Below are 15843 nucleotides of genomic sequence, written 5' to 3'. Positions count from 1 at the left end.
CTTGGTAGAATATGATAGTTCAGAGAAAAAGACCAGTCAGTGGCTTGTGATTGTATGACATTGCAGGTTTTCTTGGGCTTATGCAGGCATAAAACCAAACTTCAGCTGTCATTCTTTCTTACTATTTTCCCCTCAGGTAGGATATGTGTATTGGGAAGTTACTTTCCTGGAATATTAGTGTATTTCCTTAAAAGAGACAGAACAATGCATTTGTTTATCTTAATTCACAGTTCAGGTAAATTGAATAATTTTTTTTAAAATGGAAAATGAAGATAGAAGAAATTGAATTCTTAGCTTATGGTAGTGCTGCCAGAGGTAGACCTCATAGTAGCAGACAAATACTTTTACATAGTATTTCTAAATGTCAGTATTTAGTGGTTAGCCAGTAGCAGTATGGAGTTTCCACTGAGAAAATATCTATGCTGCTGTTGGTAATGCAGTGTTGAAATACTCAAGGATTAATGGAGTAGCCCAGCTGTGTGAGTGAGGGCAGTCTAGCTGTGGTAATGGGGTGTTCATTGTTGGATGACTTCTTATTATGCTGAGGAGAAAAAGAATATCCTGCATTAGCTTTTACCTCAATAGCTTTCAGCAGCTATGCTGAAAATCCTGGAATGTGATTTTAAATCTAGGGATATACTTCTGTCTGTAACATTGCTTTAGTGTTTCATTGGTAGGATGGTTCCTATTTTTAAAAGGAGTAAGAGATGAAACTGAAAGCTTTGTCTTTGCACTGTGGTGATAAGTAATGAGAGCTTTTCCAAAGATGATCATCTATTTCTAAGAATTTGCAAAAAAAAGCACTCTCAGAAATATCTTTTCACACCTACGTATTTTCCTTATGTTCAAGGAGACATTTTATTATGTTAAGGCTTCACATAACTTTGACACTGTTTCAGGTGTAAAGGCTTTGTTTTTTACTTTTGTTTTGTAGATGCAGTCAAAACATGTACTGATGAAAGCCTTGAGGCTGACAAAAGAATAGCTACCTGCTTTCCTCTCTATAGGAACATGATAGCTTTGCTGAAACTTCTTGAAAGGTAAGTTGTTTCAAGACATTCTTAACTGGAGTATTTGACTCTTTTTTTTTTTTTTTTTTTTTTTTTTTTCAACTTAACCTTTACTTTTCTTTAAGGTGGGAGTCTGCTGCAGAACTTTGTAGGTCTTTATTGGAGCTCTGCCCTAACAACTGTCAGCTCTTGGAGAGTTTGGCCACCTTGTATTTGCAGATGAAGCAGAGCGAAAATGCCCAAAGGGTGTGGATTGGAGCTTTTGAGAAGAATCCTCAGAATGCAGAAATTTTTTATCGGTTGTGTAAATTTCTTGTTTCACAGGTAATACTCCACTTCAAAACTTACTTGCTGGTCTGCTAGCTCTGCAAAGTTTGGGCTTAGTGTGTTGTTTAAAAATCTTACAAAATTGATTCAACTTAGTGATATTTTTGTAATGTCTAGTACACCTTCCTATAAAGAGGAAAAATATAATTAGCAAGACAAGTGACATGATAAAAGATAATCTTAGCAATTACATAAAACCATAGTTTTATAATTGGTGTTGTTCTAATTCAGTGTTAGTAATATCCTTAAGAAAGAAAACAGACAGTAAAAGCACACCCTGTAATATTTTTTCAGCTTCTTTCTACTGCTGACTGCCCCATTTCAACTTCATTTGTGTGAAAATGATGACAATGGAGCATTGCAGAGATAGACACACCACTTGTATTTTATTTTGCTTATATAAGTCTTACCATATTCAGGTTGATGTTTGCTTATATTAGTCTCACCATATTCAGTTTGATGTTTGATTTTTTTTTTCATTAAAAAAAAAACCAAAACCACAAACAAAACAGGAAAGGTCAAGCAGTATTCTTCCACTGTTGCAAGATTTCGTGGCAGCTTTCTTTGAGAATACATGCCAAGAGCATGGTCCCATGGATCTCTTAAGGTATGTTTAGAATAATATTTTAATTTAAATTTTGGAAATATTGGCATTTTCTTGAATTGCATGATTATCTAGAACTTTTAAACGCTTATTTTTTAGCATGGCATGTTTCGCCAAAACTTCAGTGAATAGTGATTTGGCATAAGGTTTACACTTGTTTTTGCATAGACACTAATTTGTAGAGCCACGTATATCTAAAAATTAAACAGTAAAAATGTTGAGTGTCTGGACTTGGGTAATGAAAATCAATCATATATATATACCAAAGCTGGTTTTGGTATTTCCCCCTAAAGCTAGATGCCTAAAATTACATATTTAAAATAACACTGTTTAGGCACTTGAAAAAGACCTTCATCAAGAGGTCCAGCATGTTATTAATTAGATTATTGTTGAGAAGATACAGGTTTCATATGTAGCCTGATGATTTTCCCCTGGAAATTTAGCAACTAGTTGAAAGACAGAAGTTTTGAAATCTGCAAGTTCCCTATGATGCCTGTGAAGGTCTTCAAAGCAAAAGCTTTCCATGTTAAAGCTTATTCAGATGAGCTTTTGAAATGTTTTTATCTCTAAGTTAGGTGTTAGATTTTATTCTTGCTTACATTTGTTTACGTACTTGATGCATTTTATGAAGGAAGGGGAGAGTCTATCATATAAGGCAACATTTAACTTTGTATATAATGAAAGAGTGAATGCCTTCTTTATTAATTACTTCTATATTTCTGTGAAATGCTTTCTGAACAGATTTTATCTGGGTAGAATTAAACTGAAATCTAGGGAAAGTGCATTTTTTTAGTATTTTTCATGAACTGGACTTTGTAACTGAGTGTTACACCTATATAGGATTCTTCCATGTAGAAGGCTATTCTTGTTTACTCCTACTTTTTTCTCTTGTAGATATCTCTTGAATTTTCCAATGCCAATTGAATTTACATCACCTCTCTATAAAGAACATCTTACAGATGATGTTGTTAACCAGCAAATTCCTTATCTGTGGCAGATCTACTGGTGAGATTTCCCCAGGAATTTCTGAGAAAGAGCTATTGTATCTGAGTAAAATTGCATTTTCAAAAGCAGAGTATTCATTACTAGCCTGAGGGTGTATCACTTTGTATTCTCTGAAAAATTGATTGGCCAGTCCTTAGAGAACATACTGGCCTGCTGCACAATGGAGATAATTTTATGAAACTGAGTTGCATGTCAGCTTAAATTTTCCACTTGAGAAATCTTTCAGAAATTCTGACCTATAGGAATGGTAATAGGTGTGTTCATCTCAAAACGTTTTTTTGTTTGTTTTACTTTTGGTTTAGGTTGCTGCTCCTAGTAGTGTTTTTCTTTCTCTCAGCTTTCAGTTGTCTCCCTTTTATTTTACAATAGTTTTACTTTATTTAAGTTTCCATTCTGTTTAGTCCTCATCTCCCCAGCTTCTTGACTCATTGTTTTAGCTGTTCATGGAGAAGCTCCAGAGCAAAGTAATGCAGGAGGGTGACTTATTCCTCCACAAGAGGTTGTAAAGGAACATGTCTTTGTCATGTATACACAATCTTTTTCTTTTTTTTTCCCTTTTTTTTCCTTTTTTTTTTTTTTTTTTTTTTTGCTATTTTTTTCTATTTCTTCCATCATTCCTTTTGATAGCAGCAGTATACAGGATTGCCAGAGACCACATTATTAGCTGTCTGTAACTTACACCAGTTACTTAACTGTGGTTACCACTGCTGTAACTGTGGTTACAGCACCTCAGTAACTGTTTAAGAAGTTTACCATTTCATGGTCTGGGTTTGTCAGTCTTCACAAGTAGCTATTTGGCTTTTCAGATAAGTAAAAGGGCAAGGATGATATTGCTTCACATAATGAGTGAAAATCCACAGTACTTTGTCAACACTATTGCTTATTGTTTTTAATTGGTGGACAACTTACAGGTAAAATGTATAGTTTTCAAGAAAATTTGATCAAAACCTTATTTAAAGATTATCTTTATGGGTTTTTTTTTGCATTGTCTATTACTGTCAACTTAAATACTTCTTAATTTTTGATTTTTAGCAAAATATCTCTTGACAAGCTCAGTTTTGGGTTTGCCACTCATATAATAGAAGCATTGTTACTAAGACACTTTAGGTCGCTATTTAGTCATAAGGTATGCTGACTTAAGCTCAGATTCGCCTGTATTTTAGCACCCTCTTCTAGGAGGGAGTACCTAAATTACTTTCAGAGCTAATAATTGAGTGTTTCTCATTTTGAGTTTTGCTGCAGTAGGTATCTAGGTACCTAGGCCTGTGTTACCTATATTCCTTTCTTCAGGTATGGACGACCAAAAACATAAAAGTTCACTTTTACCAAGTAAAAATAGATTGAAATCTGCAAAGCCTTAAAGGTCTTGTAACAATGTTTTACTTCGAAAGTCCATTTGTGCGTGCACGCATGTTTGCACACTAATGCATACACACACTATTTTAGAAAGAGTAGCAAATAGGTGATTTAGTTAATAATTCCTGGGGAAAGCAGGAGTGGAATCACCCACATATTCTGTAGCTTTAGTCAGGAGGGCTCGGTAGCAAGGTCAACCTTATCTTACACTTTATATATTTCTGTGTACTCCTTTATGAGGTTGTTAGATTTTCCCCCTCATTACTTACTGCAAGCCTTAATTTTTTTTTCATTCTCATGTTACACTTTGAAATGTGGAGTTTTTATGTGTCTTGATCTAAAAATGTGTCTGCTCCTGTCTTTGATTAGGCCTTGTGTGTTGGTCTAACTCTATGTTTCTTTGAGAAACTGTTGAAGAAAATTAAGGGGGGGGTTTTTGACCTTTCTTGTCAGTTTCTTTTTCCCTCTGTCACAATCAGTATGTTTCTACCCCAGATCCTGGTAATATTTGTTTCAAAATACTAACTTTGTTGCCAGAGACTGATACTATTTCTCAAGTGGCTTTAATTGGACTTCAAAATGTATTGTTCTGGAGCTCTTGAAATGGAAACTCAAGACTTGTCTCCGTATTCTGTAGCAATTAGAGCATTCTTATTAGTATTAGTAAAGGATACTTTACAGGAATAGAAGACAGTTTGTAATACTTATTTTTAAGGGTTGTATTTCAAACTTCATGGTATTCCTTGTTACCTGCTTTTGAGACTTACCCATTCTAATAAATTGACTGATAAATTAGTCCATGATACATTTAAGCTGAAAACACTGGTGTTTTTTTGTTGCATCTGAGAATGGGAAATTCTTAATTGTGTCATTATTACACACAACAGTTTTTATCTTTTATTATAAACAGTTTGTGCCAGTCTCTTCATGCAAGTGTTGGTGAAGCACTGGATGCTTATGAAGCAGCTCTGGGGGCAGTGATGCAGCAGGAAACTGTTCAGAACATTTGGTTGGAGTAAGTTCTTAAGGGAAGAAAGTTAATTAATCTCAACTATTAAATGAACACTACCAGAGCCATCTTTTTTCTTTTTTTTTTTTTCTTCCAGTTACCTTGTTTTTCTCAATAGCAAAGTTGTTGAATCCAGCAACAAAGTTCAAGAATTCAAGCTTTTTACTGATCTAGTGAACAGATGTCTGGTGACAGTCCCCACACAATATCCAATTCCATTTAGTACTGCTGATTATTGGACCAATTATGAGTTTCATAATAAGGTAAAAATGTGTCTGTGGGCAGTTTTAGTTAAACAAAGTGGCTGATGACCTGTTAGCAGGTACCTGTAATCTATTTGTTCAAGTCCAGCACCAGTATATGAACACTGAGAGCTAGAAAAAGAAGGAAGTGTCTGAGTGTAGTGGTGTTTTGAGCAGAAGAGTATCTAGCAGTGACCTTTTCAAATAAAGGTCCTGTAATGCAAAAGAGAAACTTTATGACATGGTAATGAAAAATGATCTTTTTCTACAGAAAAGAGAAAATTGGTGAGGGAAGGAAGATATGGTTACACAAGAGGGGTCTGCGGATGGAAGGAGTTTTGATCACAGAAGTTATAATGGTTGAGAAATAGAAGAAATTAGGTAGGAGGAAAAAGTTGAGCACTTATACAGACAGAATAAAGCTTACAGCAATCTTGGATCCCTTTTTGCTGGCAAGCAGTACATTTATCTTTATGTATTAAATGCAGGCTAGAAGGACTAAAGTAGGTGGTGCTAGCAACTTGACACTAAATTAATATTATTCAAACTGATTTATGTGTTCTTGAGGGATAAGGTTTGAAGGTGGCAACTCATTTTAGTCATAGTGTTCATAGTTTGTCATACCATTATTCTTAGCAGAATAAGACTATAAAGTGGATTAATATTTGTAATTCAAATTCTACAGGTAATTCTTTTTTATTTGAGCTGCATTCCAAAATCTCAGCATTCCAAAACCTTGGAACGGTTTTGTTCTACCATGCCTACTAATCCTGGACTTGCACTGAGGTATGTAAAAATACTTTCAATTAAGGCAGGTGATTAACACAACTATTGTTTTTTGTGCAAGATATGCATGATTTGCTTTCTACTACAGAAGTAAAGCTATTCCTCTATTACTGCATGTTGCTTGAGGCATATTGTGCCTTCTGACGTCACCTCAATCTTAGATTTGACAATGTTCTGTTCTATCTACAGACAGGTTATAATTATACAGAAATTAACTCTGCATTATACATGATGACTTCAAATGGTCAAAATTTCAAGTGGGTAGAGAAACATCGGATATATATTAAAATCTTGTTGTTACTTGATGATCTATTACAAGTATAGTTCCAGAAGAGATAAAAATGGATATATCAGTCTATAACAGTGCTAGCTTAAGGCTTAATTTGACATTTATTTAGCAATGATAAATCATAATTTAAAGGAAATCTGATGGGTAACAACCAGTTAATGTAAGCATTGCACTGGCTCTTGAACAGTGTTTCAAAATGTGCTCTGCCAGGATGAGAGTCCATATTTTACTGTGTTCAGGTACACTGAACACATGAATATTTTAGTAATATTGAGAAGTCCCAAAACACTGTTCATCATCAACAGTGACCCCAAAGAACTCAAAGCAAGGCTCACGTGTGGTTGTGGGCATGGGGAGAGTGTGACACACCTGCCTTTGGCACATGAAGTTGAATGGCTTCATTTTAAACCAAGTTGCGATTCTGTCTAGATGGAACTTGCAGCTCCCTTAGACAGTGTTGATACTGCATGAAATGGGTGAGCAGAACTGACTGAATATTATCCCTAGCCCCATTACTATAAAACTAATTTGTCTCTTTTCAAACGTGTAGTTACCTTGTGCATGCTAAAAGTGAATCCACTTGTAATATGCCAAGATCATGTTTTCTCTCTGACTTCACACTTTTTAGTTATTCTCTGAAAGTGTATCTTAACTTGTTTTGTTCTGAGGAAAATATCAAATTTGTATATGGTGGCTTGGGCTTTTTCCTACTTGCAACTCTTGACTCAGATTAGGTGTAATGTATTTTGTGTAATGTGTTTCTATCTTTGGATAGCTTTTCTATTCCAAGTGATTAGAGCACTGGTCCTTTCTCATGAATGCCTTTTACAGACTGCTTCTGCGATACTGGGAGGAGAGCAATGTTCAGATTCTGAAACTACAAGCCAAGATGTTTACATATAATATCCCAACTTGCCTGGCCATCTGGAAAATGTAATGCAACAGTCATACATCTGTTTTTATAGCTATTGCTTTTGTTTGTAAGGTTTACTTCACAAAGGTAAATCTGAAATGTCCTTCTAATTGGGCTTGTACTTGAAGCTTCTCTTTCATAAGCTTATTTTGAGAGTAACTTCATTACAGCAGACAGAGGTACTGTCACTTCTTTAAAATGAGAATTGAAATTTCCCTCTTGGGGAAACTTAACTGAATAGATATGCTGCAGATAAATATGAATTATGTATTTAAAAGTTGCCTTTTAAAATTCAACTATTGACTTCTGTCTCCCCCTCTCTACCCCTCCCCTTTATATATCACAATAGCAGTATTCTCCATTATCCAGTGATGCTGAACTGATCTTTTTCTTCAGTGTTTGTTCATAATGGGGAACCACTGAAATGTCTTGCTCATGTAAGGTTGTTTTTAAAAAAATGGCTATTTTTATATTTTCACAATAGATTAATCTCATTGGAAGTTAGTTTCTTCTCAAGGAATTAGTAATTCGATTCCACAGTCAGTATTCTGCCACTAATGGCATTTAAAATAATTCAAGAATAAATGTTTTTATATATTTCTTTTCCTCAGAGCCATTGCTGCCGAATGCTTTCTAATGGGACAAAGAGAAGTAAGTCAACACAGTGTACTAAAATGAGTAATTATGAAATTCTGTAAAACTTCTCATTCCTTGGCTGTATCCAAAACAATGATAATCTTGTAAATCCAGGATTTTAGTTAGTTGAAATAGTCTTGTTTATAGACACCAAAACATGTGCCTCAGGTGTGAGAAATGTTTTTGACAGTTGAGGTAGAATGGATTATATAATGAGTGCATGCTCTTTTGCTCTTTCTGTGTATCTTTCCCATACTGGGAAGGCTGTATTCTTCTCCCTTTTTTTTTTTTTTTTTTTTCTTGCTTTTTACCTGGAGGCGATTGTTGTATTTTAAGTTCTAGCAGAGGAAGCAAGACTCATGCTGGAAAATGATAGTGACTATCTTTACAAGTGGACAAGAGAGCTGAAGAGAAACTTTTTGCAAGGGCATGTCATACTAGGGTGAGAGGGAATAGCTTCAAACTGAGAGGTAGATTGGATAGATTAGAAAAACCAGCTTTATTTTGAAGTGGTGAGACACAAACAGGTTGCCCAGAGAAGTTGCAGACTGCTTCCAGGGATGAGGTTTCTAGGCCTGACTGGGTGGGGTTTTGAGCAACCTGGTCTAGTTCAGTCGAAGATGTCTCTACCCATGGCAGGGGGTTTATTATCTAGATGATCTGTAAGATCCTTTCCAACCCGAACCATTCTCTGATTCTGTGAAGTAGTTGGAAGGGTGGGGTCTGCCAAACTAATGTATGAAAAAAGTTTCCATAGTTCCTGACCACACACAAGAGTCCAGTTCCTTTTTTCCAAAATAATAGGTTTACTTACTAGTACTTAGAGTAGGGAAATATCACTCTGTGTAGAAACAAAAAAGAGGTTTTTTGGCACAGCAACTGCATCACTTTTCAAATAGAATTATCTTCCTGGTATTGTAGCTGTCACCTTCAAAATACTCTTCCATCTGTGAAAAGATGCTGTGTATTTGAGGATGGGGGCTGTCATGAGGCCCTTGATTTATGGTTCATCTCTTGCTTGTGGTATTTGAGCTACTTCGCTGCTGTATTTGGTTTTGTGTCATCTTAATAGTGACTTACTCTTAGCATCCTTCTTTTTTGTCAGTGGTCTTCTGAATCAATATTAAAGCTTTAACTGATCCATAAAGGGTAGCATGGCTGTTGTTAGACTCACATATGAAATGTTTTCTTTCCTTTTCTATGGTCTCCTAGAATGTTTAAGAACAACATCCCCTAAGCAGAATTACTTTGTTAGATCAAATAGCTCAAAGCTGGGAGATATCAAAGGCTGGATTGCCTATTAAACCTTAATTCTGTCTCTGTGTTGATGGTTTGGTGTAATCTGTAATTAATCACAGATCCCTGCTTCAGTCATTGTATTAGATGGACTACATCTTAAAACACTGCCTGTAGTAAGGCTGGTGACTGAAAAGAGCTCTGATTTGTTTGGTTAGAAAAATATATGTCAAATGCATAAAAAGAGGGCCCTTAAAGAAAATGAACCAATTAAAATGAAGGCATATGTGAAACACTGTAGCTGGATTACACCCAGAAGAAATCTTGTGGTTTTCTTCTGCAACCACCTCACTAATTATACTGTATATGGTAAAATCACTTAAGTAGTCACACACAGTGCAGTTGGGTTTTTGTGGGGGTCTTTGGTCTGATGTAGTGAGCACTTAAAACTGTTTACACAAATCAGTGATTGTTCCAGATAACTGGATTTTCTAGTAAGCAAGTAGGATATTGTTTTAAAATTGAATTGTGATTCAGATTCTGGATTTCCTGTTCTGGAGAACCTGTCATTTATTTCCTTCAGAGGTCATGTAAAGGTTTGTTAAAAGAATATGAAAATGGGTACAAGTATTTAAAATGCCAACAAATACCTCCCCTAGTGACTCTGATTGAAGTTGGGACTTAAGATACCAGTAGTTGAAGGACACTTGAGTAAGTACTAGTATTAAATATTTTGGTCCTCTATTTTGAACCGTAAAATGGTAAAACCATTTTTTTTGAGAGTTGCAAAGACTAATACTGATTGTTGAAGCATAGATAGGTAGATGCTGAAGGACAAAAGCCCATGAAACAGTCATTTTCATTGCAGGATTGTGATGATATGCAATAAACAAGACTTGAGACTACATATTGAGTGGTGAAAGAAATACTCAGTAAGCTGCTTCATTCCCTGAATGTATTCCATCCTGTGCAATGAATGAAGCAAGAATCTTGTGAAGAAAAATAGCAGGTCCTCATGTAACTAATCATATTCATACAAGGGTCAGAATTAAGGTCAGACATAAACTTGCCTTTGCTTTTAGTACCAGTTCAATGCTTCACTTCAAAACTATTAAAAAAATTATTGCAGGAGATTTTTGTGCTTCAAATAATTCATTTTGAGTGCATGAAATTGTGCTGACTTTTAATACTTGCCTTTGTTTTACAGGTCCATCATTTATATCAGAGAGCCCTTCAGAAGTTACCTCTATGTGCAACACTGTGGAAAGATGTAATGTTTTCTCCTTATGATTAAGTTTGAGGTTTCATATAAATTCTCTGCATATCCCATATCCATAGATGTGGTGATGCTCAGGCTCTGGCTAAATCTTATGTCTGCTTCCCCATCTTTTTCAGCAACTCTTGTTTGAAGCATCAGGAGGAGGTAAAACTGATAACCTGAGAAAACTAGTTTCCAAGTGCCAAGAGGTTGGAGTCAGCCTAGATGAGCTTTTAAATTTAAACACTTACAGAACAGAAAACAAGAATCTCTGAACGCTGGGTATGGTCAGCCATAAGTCCTATAAAATGCCAAAATCAGTTGAATGATTCTTCAGGCTGATCCATGCCCTAGGATCTATGTAAGGCAGATGAGTATTGCTGAGCATATCAAGTCTCCAGTCTGCTTTCCTTGAACCTGGAAGCAATTAACATGACCTTCCTCTGGAAACATGAACTCCCTGTCTGGCCTTGCTTCTGGGCCCTGCCAGATTCTCATAACATCATCTACGTAAGTATAGTTAATCAAAATGACAGACTTTATTTTTTTATGTTTTTTTTTTTTTTTTTTATTTACCGTTTTCTTTGTTTTGCTGTTCCTGATTCACTTGACACTCTCGCTGATGCCTGAGAGATCTGTGTTTGGGATTAATTTACTGGGCTGTGTTTACAGTAAAAAACAACTAGTCCATTTTGGGTTTTTTTCCTTTTTTAAACCTTTTTTGAGACTTTTTCATTACAGGATTTAAAACAAAAGCAGCCGCTCTTAAGGAAAGTGTAACTGCCGTGGCCACAAGTATGCTTCTTGCACTTGAAGGCTCTAAGAGGGTTGCTTACTGCCCTTTTCTGCATTGGACTCATGGCAGAGACTATTAAACTTGAAGATTAAAGAAACTTTTGCAAATGCCAGTGCATCAGAACCTAAGAGTGGTCAATTATGTGCAATTTTTTGTAAAGAAATTTTAATTTATAATAAAGTTTAACAGTTTAAAGAAAAAGAATATTTATCTGTTTTGTTTTGGTACTACCTTACACTATTACAGGTGTTTTTACAGAGATTTTCAATACAAGCTGACCTTGAAAAAGAAAAAAATCTTTTGTCTTTTGTTATTTTGATCAAGAGATAAGCAAATATGGTTGAGCTCCTATTGTGGATATAGAATAACTATCCCCTTGGGGGTTTTTCATCCCCTTGCCTCAGGTACACAGTTGTTTGTCCCATAACAGCTATTCCTATCAACAATACCACTTCAGTAAAGGAAAATGCATTTTATATTGTCTTTTTTGCCCTTAATGAAAGGAGGCCCACTTTCTGAAGTTGATACATGTACACTGTAGAGAGAAATGAAATACGTGTCAAGTCATATCAAAAGGTGGCTGTAGTACCTGTTGCATAGGTGTTTCATTAAGATGCCAGTAAATGAGTGGTCTTCGTGGTAGAGAATGGGGCAAAGTAGTTAGACATATCATTTCCAGTAGCTTTCAAACGCCTTACTGAAGCTGAACATGAAGCAGCTCTCTTAAAGGAGGAAAAAGTGAGAAATACTGGTTTTCATCCAGGGGAATGGAGAGTGTTTCTGCACCTTAAGTCCTTTTAAACAACTCATACTTAATTTTATAATTCATGCTTAAGTATAAAACTTCAAGTACTCAGTTTATGGCCAAGTTTTCTTGCAGACTATACAATCAGTATTCAAAAACTGACTCAAACCTGTTCTTTACTGAAGTAGGGTGGTGTCCTGATTTTTTTCACACTTATGTAGTGTGGCACACTCCACACAAGTGCAGTATTCAATCGTTCTACTGAAAACCCCCTTAAGTTTGATGAATGCTATTTTACATAGATTAGCCAAATATTTTTTCATAGTTTGTCTTTAAATTTTCCAGATAAGTAGTTGATATTTTTCTGCAGCAGTGTTTTTTTAGTGGGATACCATTTTACCTATTCCACTGTTAAAAATGGAAAAGCTGTCAAGGGCTGGAGCACTTGCAATGCTGCCCTGTGTAATCCTTACCTTAGTCTCATATTGCACTTACGGCTGTTACTTTGTGACCTTTCTACCTTTGCTGTATAGCGACTTTATAGCAGAAGACCTTTATAAAGGAGACATTAAACTTTACATTTTCATCAGGGATTAATCATGTATACTCTGCCTTCATGGCTTCTCAACATACTTGGAGGTAGGGAAGGGGAAACCAAAAGCCCACAGTGTTCTGATTTCCATTGGCCTTGATCCATATTGTTCTGATTAAAGTACTCATGGTTGATGCATGTGGCCTTTGACCCAATCCCAGTCTTACTTGATGTATATATAAAAGTGACTGATTAGAAACTGAAATGAAAGAGTATGAAGATGCTGTATGGTCTTCAGAGCAGCACCAACATTCATTTTTTTTTACCAAGAAAGAAGAAAAATGCACTGCTGGGTAATGTAGAAGTTCCAGGAAAGAGTTAGTGCTTCCACAGATCTGCACTTGGCATGGAATTGTCTCCAGGCTAATAGTCTAGTTAAGAGGGTTTTCTGTTCCAGAAACTAGGGGATTTCTAGCGGTCATTTCTAAAACTTAATTAATTACTTACCAAGGGTATTAATTTAATCTACATACTAGTCTTTCAATTTAGTGATCTTTCCTAAGAACTTTGGTTCTACAAGCAACTTTTGATTACAGGCAATGGTGGTGAAGAATTGTGAATAAAGGATAGTTCTAGTTAATCAAGCAAACTACTAGTTGCTCAAGAGGAAAAATAAGGGGAAAGCACAGTAACTTGTTCCATAAAAAGTTATGCTGCTACTTGTTCTGTGCTCAGAATGGCTACTTTATGAAGGGTGGTTTGATTACTTGGTATTTAGTTTAAGTCTCTGTGGAAATAGAGTGTAGATCTTTAACAGCACTGGACCAAACTATTCCCACTACAGTATTTTTCATTTCCTGGCTCTTGCAAAGGCACATTAGTATGAGCAAAACATTTAGATGCATTTATTAGGAAGAATAAGTAGAAATTAGTGCTTCTTTTGTTTATCTTCATGCAGGTCTACATTGAATCTACTCATTTGGTATTGGTTATTTTAGTGCTTGCTAGTTCCCACGGGACAGCTGGTGCCCTTACATTCAGCTGTGGCAAAGGCCATTACTCCCTCCATACTCCATTAGGTAAAACATGGCCAGCAAGCCCAGGCAGGTGATCCTTCTCATCTGCACTGGCAAAGCCATTCCTGCAGCCATGCATCCTAGTCTGGCTTCCCGGTTCGAAAGAGGTATGGAGTTACTGAAGAGACCTACTGAGTGGCCACACAGATGAACATCCCACAAATATGGAAAGGCTGCAAGAGGTGGGACTTTTCAGCCTGGAGAAACCTCAGGAAGAGCTTCTCAATATGTACAAAAGGAGGATGTAAAGAGCCAAGCTCTTCTTAGTGGTGCCCAGTGGCAGAGCTAGAACCATTTGGCATAAACTGAAATGTGGGAGGTTTTGGGTAAATGTCAGGAGACACTTCTAACTGTGAAAGTGACTGAGCACTGGTGCAGGTGGCCAGAGAGGTAGTGGAAACATTAAAAAGTTGCCTGGATGTGGTTCTGGACGATGGGCTCTAGATGTCCCTGCTTGAGTAGGGGTTTGGAGCAGGTGACTTCCAGAGAGCCCTTCCAGCTGCAGTGATTTTGTGGTGCTGTCATGTTCCTGGTGTCCATTAACCTGTGTGCTTTCACCACCTTTGTCTTATCAACCTCACCTTCCACCGTGGTTATCTCCATGCTCCTTTAGTCAAGGGCAGAAAGCCCAGGGCCAGGCCAGCGGTGTTGGTCCTTTCTGACCTTTCTGGCTGAGGCAGAGCTGTGAGTGTGTGATCTTTTGCATTGTCTAACTTTGTAAATACTTCTTGCCTTACTATATACAGGAGCTGAAGAAGTAGCTATGGACTTCATAGTGTCTTTAATGTTTTTATTGAGGTGTTCTCCCACTGCACCTTTTGTTTTGTATAGTCAGTGCACTGATTGCAGTTACTGATAGAGACTTCATGCCTGGCTTTATTCCGGATGAAAGTTATATTTTAGGGTTTTTAAAAATTTATTTTATGTAGGTTTTTGTTAAGATGATTGTCAGAAATTGAAGAATGGATGGTTTAAATTGAGACAGCTAAGGGAGTTGTGTTGATCTTGTGCAGCAGGTGAGACCTTGCCTCATCTCTGAGAGGGGAAGGTGTAGGACAGGCTTGCTTTCAAAATCCTTCAGGCATATTCCTTGTGCACCTGTGCTGCTACTGCTGTGCTCAGTAACTACAACTCAAAGGGGTAGCTAGTTTTGCAAAGTGGCAATATCCCTCCAAACATTAGAAATTCACATAATCTTCAGCCATGTGAAAAGTCCCTGTGAAAACCTCCACATCCTGCAGCTTCCCTGAAGAGCCCAATACAGCCCAGACTCCCGTAAATTCACTGGTCTGTGCTGCTGTTCTGCATGTATGCTGTGTCCACCTGGATGCTTGGATCCATTTTCACAATATACCCAAGGTCAAGATTGTGTTGATCATGAAATATAGGATGCTTTTCCTTGGCTCCCTTTCTCTTGGATTTTGCTATAAATGTTCTGTGAGATGAGTTTTTTTTTTCTGTGAGGCTCCAGAGAGCTCACATTGAATTGTTAAGGTTGGAAAAGATCTGCAAAATCAAGTTCAACCTTTGCCCTCATACCAGCATGCCCACTAAACTGTATCACCCTGCCAGGTCCACTCATTTTTTTGAATACTTCTAGGGATGGTGACTCCACCACTTCCCTCAGGAGCTTGAATCTCTCATTATGCTGGTCAGACCTTGACTAAGCCCTATCCTCCTCACAGGTAATTTCAGTTCACATCCCATTAAATGTCATTCAGAATTACAGGGCAGTGAGCTGCATCTTACCTGGGGAGTCTAGAATGTGTCCTTACATGACCTGCCATTTCACCTGAGACTGGGAAACATCCTAGCATTTTAAGGAGCAGTCAAAAAGGAGGTGAGAGCAGAAAAGGTTTGTTTTCCCGAACAGAGCAGGAGTGTCAGCTTATCCTTATCTGTAAGGTAGCTTTAGGTTGGCAAGGAGCCCAAGATCAAAATTTAGCTTAAAGAAGATATAAACGTTAACTGCTGCTTTTTTATTGCATGCAACTATTTGTTATTGTCCTACCAGAGTAGCAGA

General features: G+C 36.8%; 1 protein-coding gene across 5 annotated transcripts in view; it reads left to right on the top strand.

Moving 5' to 3' along the window:
- ZFC3H1 (zinc finger C3H1-type containing) overlaps positions 1-11671 on the top strand; it is a 42182-nt gene extending 30511 nt beyond the window's left edge. For all 5 annotated transcript variants that reach the window (XM_036400552.1, XM_036400551.1, XM_036400550.1 and 2 more), the window contains exons 25-35: positions 935-1040; positions 1136-1334; positions 1850-1944; positions 2836-2946; positions 5213-5317; positions 5409-5574; positions 6239-6339; positions 7460-7561; positions 8153-8192; positions 10621-10683; positions 10809-11671. In XM_036400552.1, the coding sequence (XP_036256445.1) occupies positions 935-1040; positions 1136-1334; positions 1850-1944; positions 2836-2946; positions 5213-5317; positions 5409-5574; positions 6239-6339; positions 7460-7561; positions 8153-8192; positions 10621-10683; positions 10809-10946 (1226 nt within the window). In that variant the 3' untranslated portion in view covers positions 10947-11671. The remainder of the gene's footprint in view (positions 1-934; positions 1041-1135; positions 1335-1849; positions 1945-2835; positions 2947-5212; positions 5318-5408; positions 5575-6238; positions 6340-7459; positions 7562-8152; positions 8193-10620; positions 10684-10808) is intronic.
- Positions 11672-15843: the final 4172 nt, after the last annotated feature.

This window comes from Molothrus ater, chromosome 5, assembly GCF_012460135.2.
Source record: "Molothrus ater isolate BHLD 08-10-18 breed brown headed cowbird chromosome 5, BPBGC_Mater_1.1, whole genome shotgun sequence".
In the NCBI taxonomy this organism is placed as follows: Eukaryota; Metazoa; Chordata; class Aves; order Passeriformes; family Icteridae; genus Molothrus; species Molothrus ater.
This window is presented reverse-complemented; position numbering and strand designations above follow the sequence as displayed.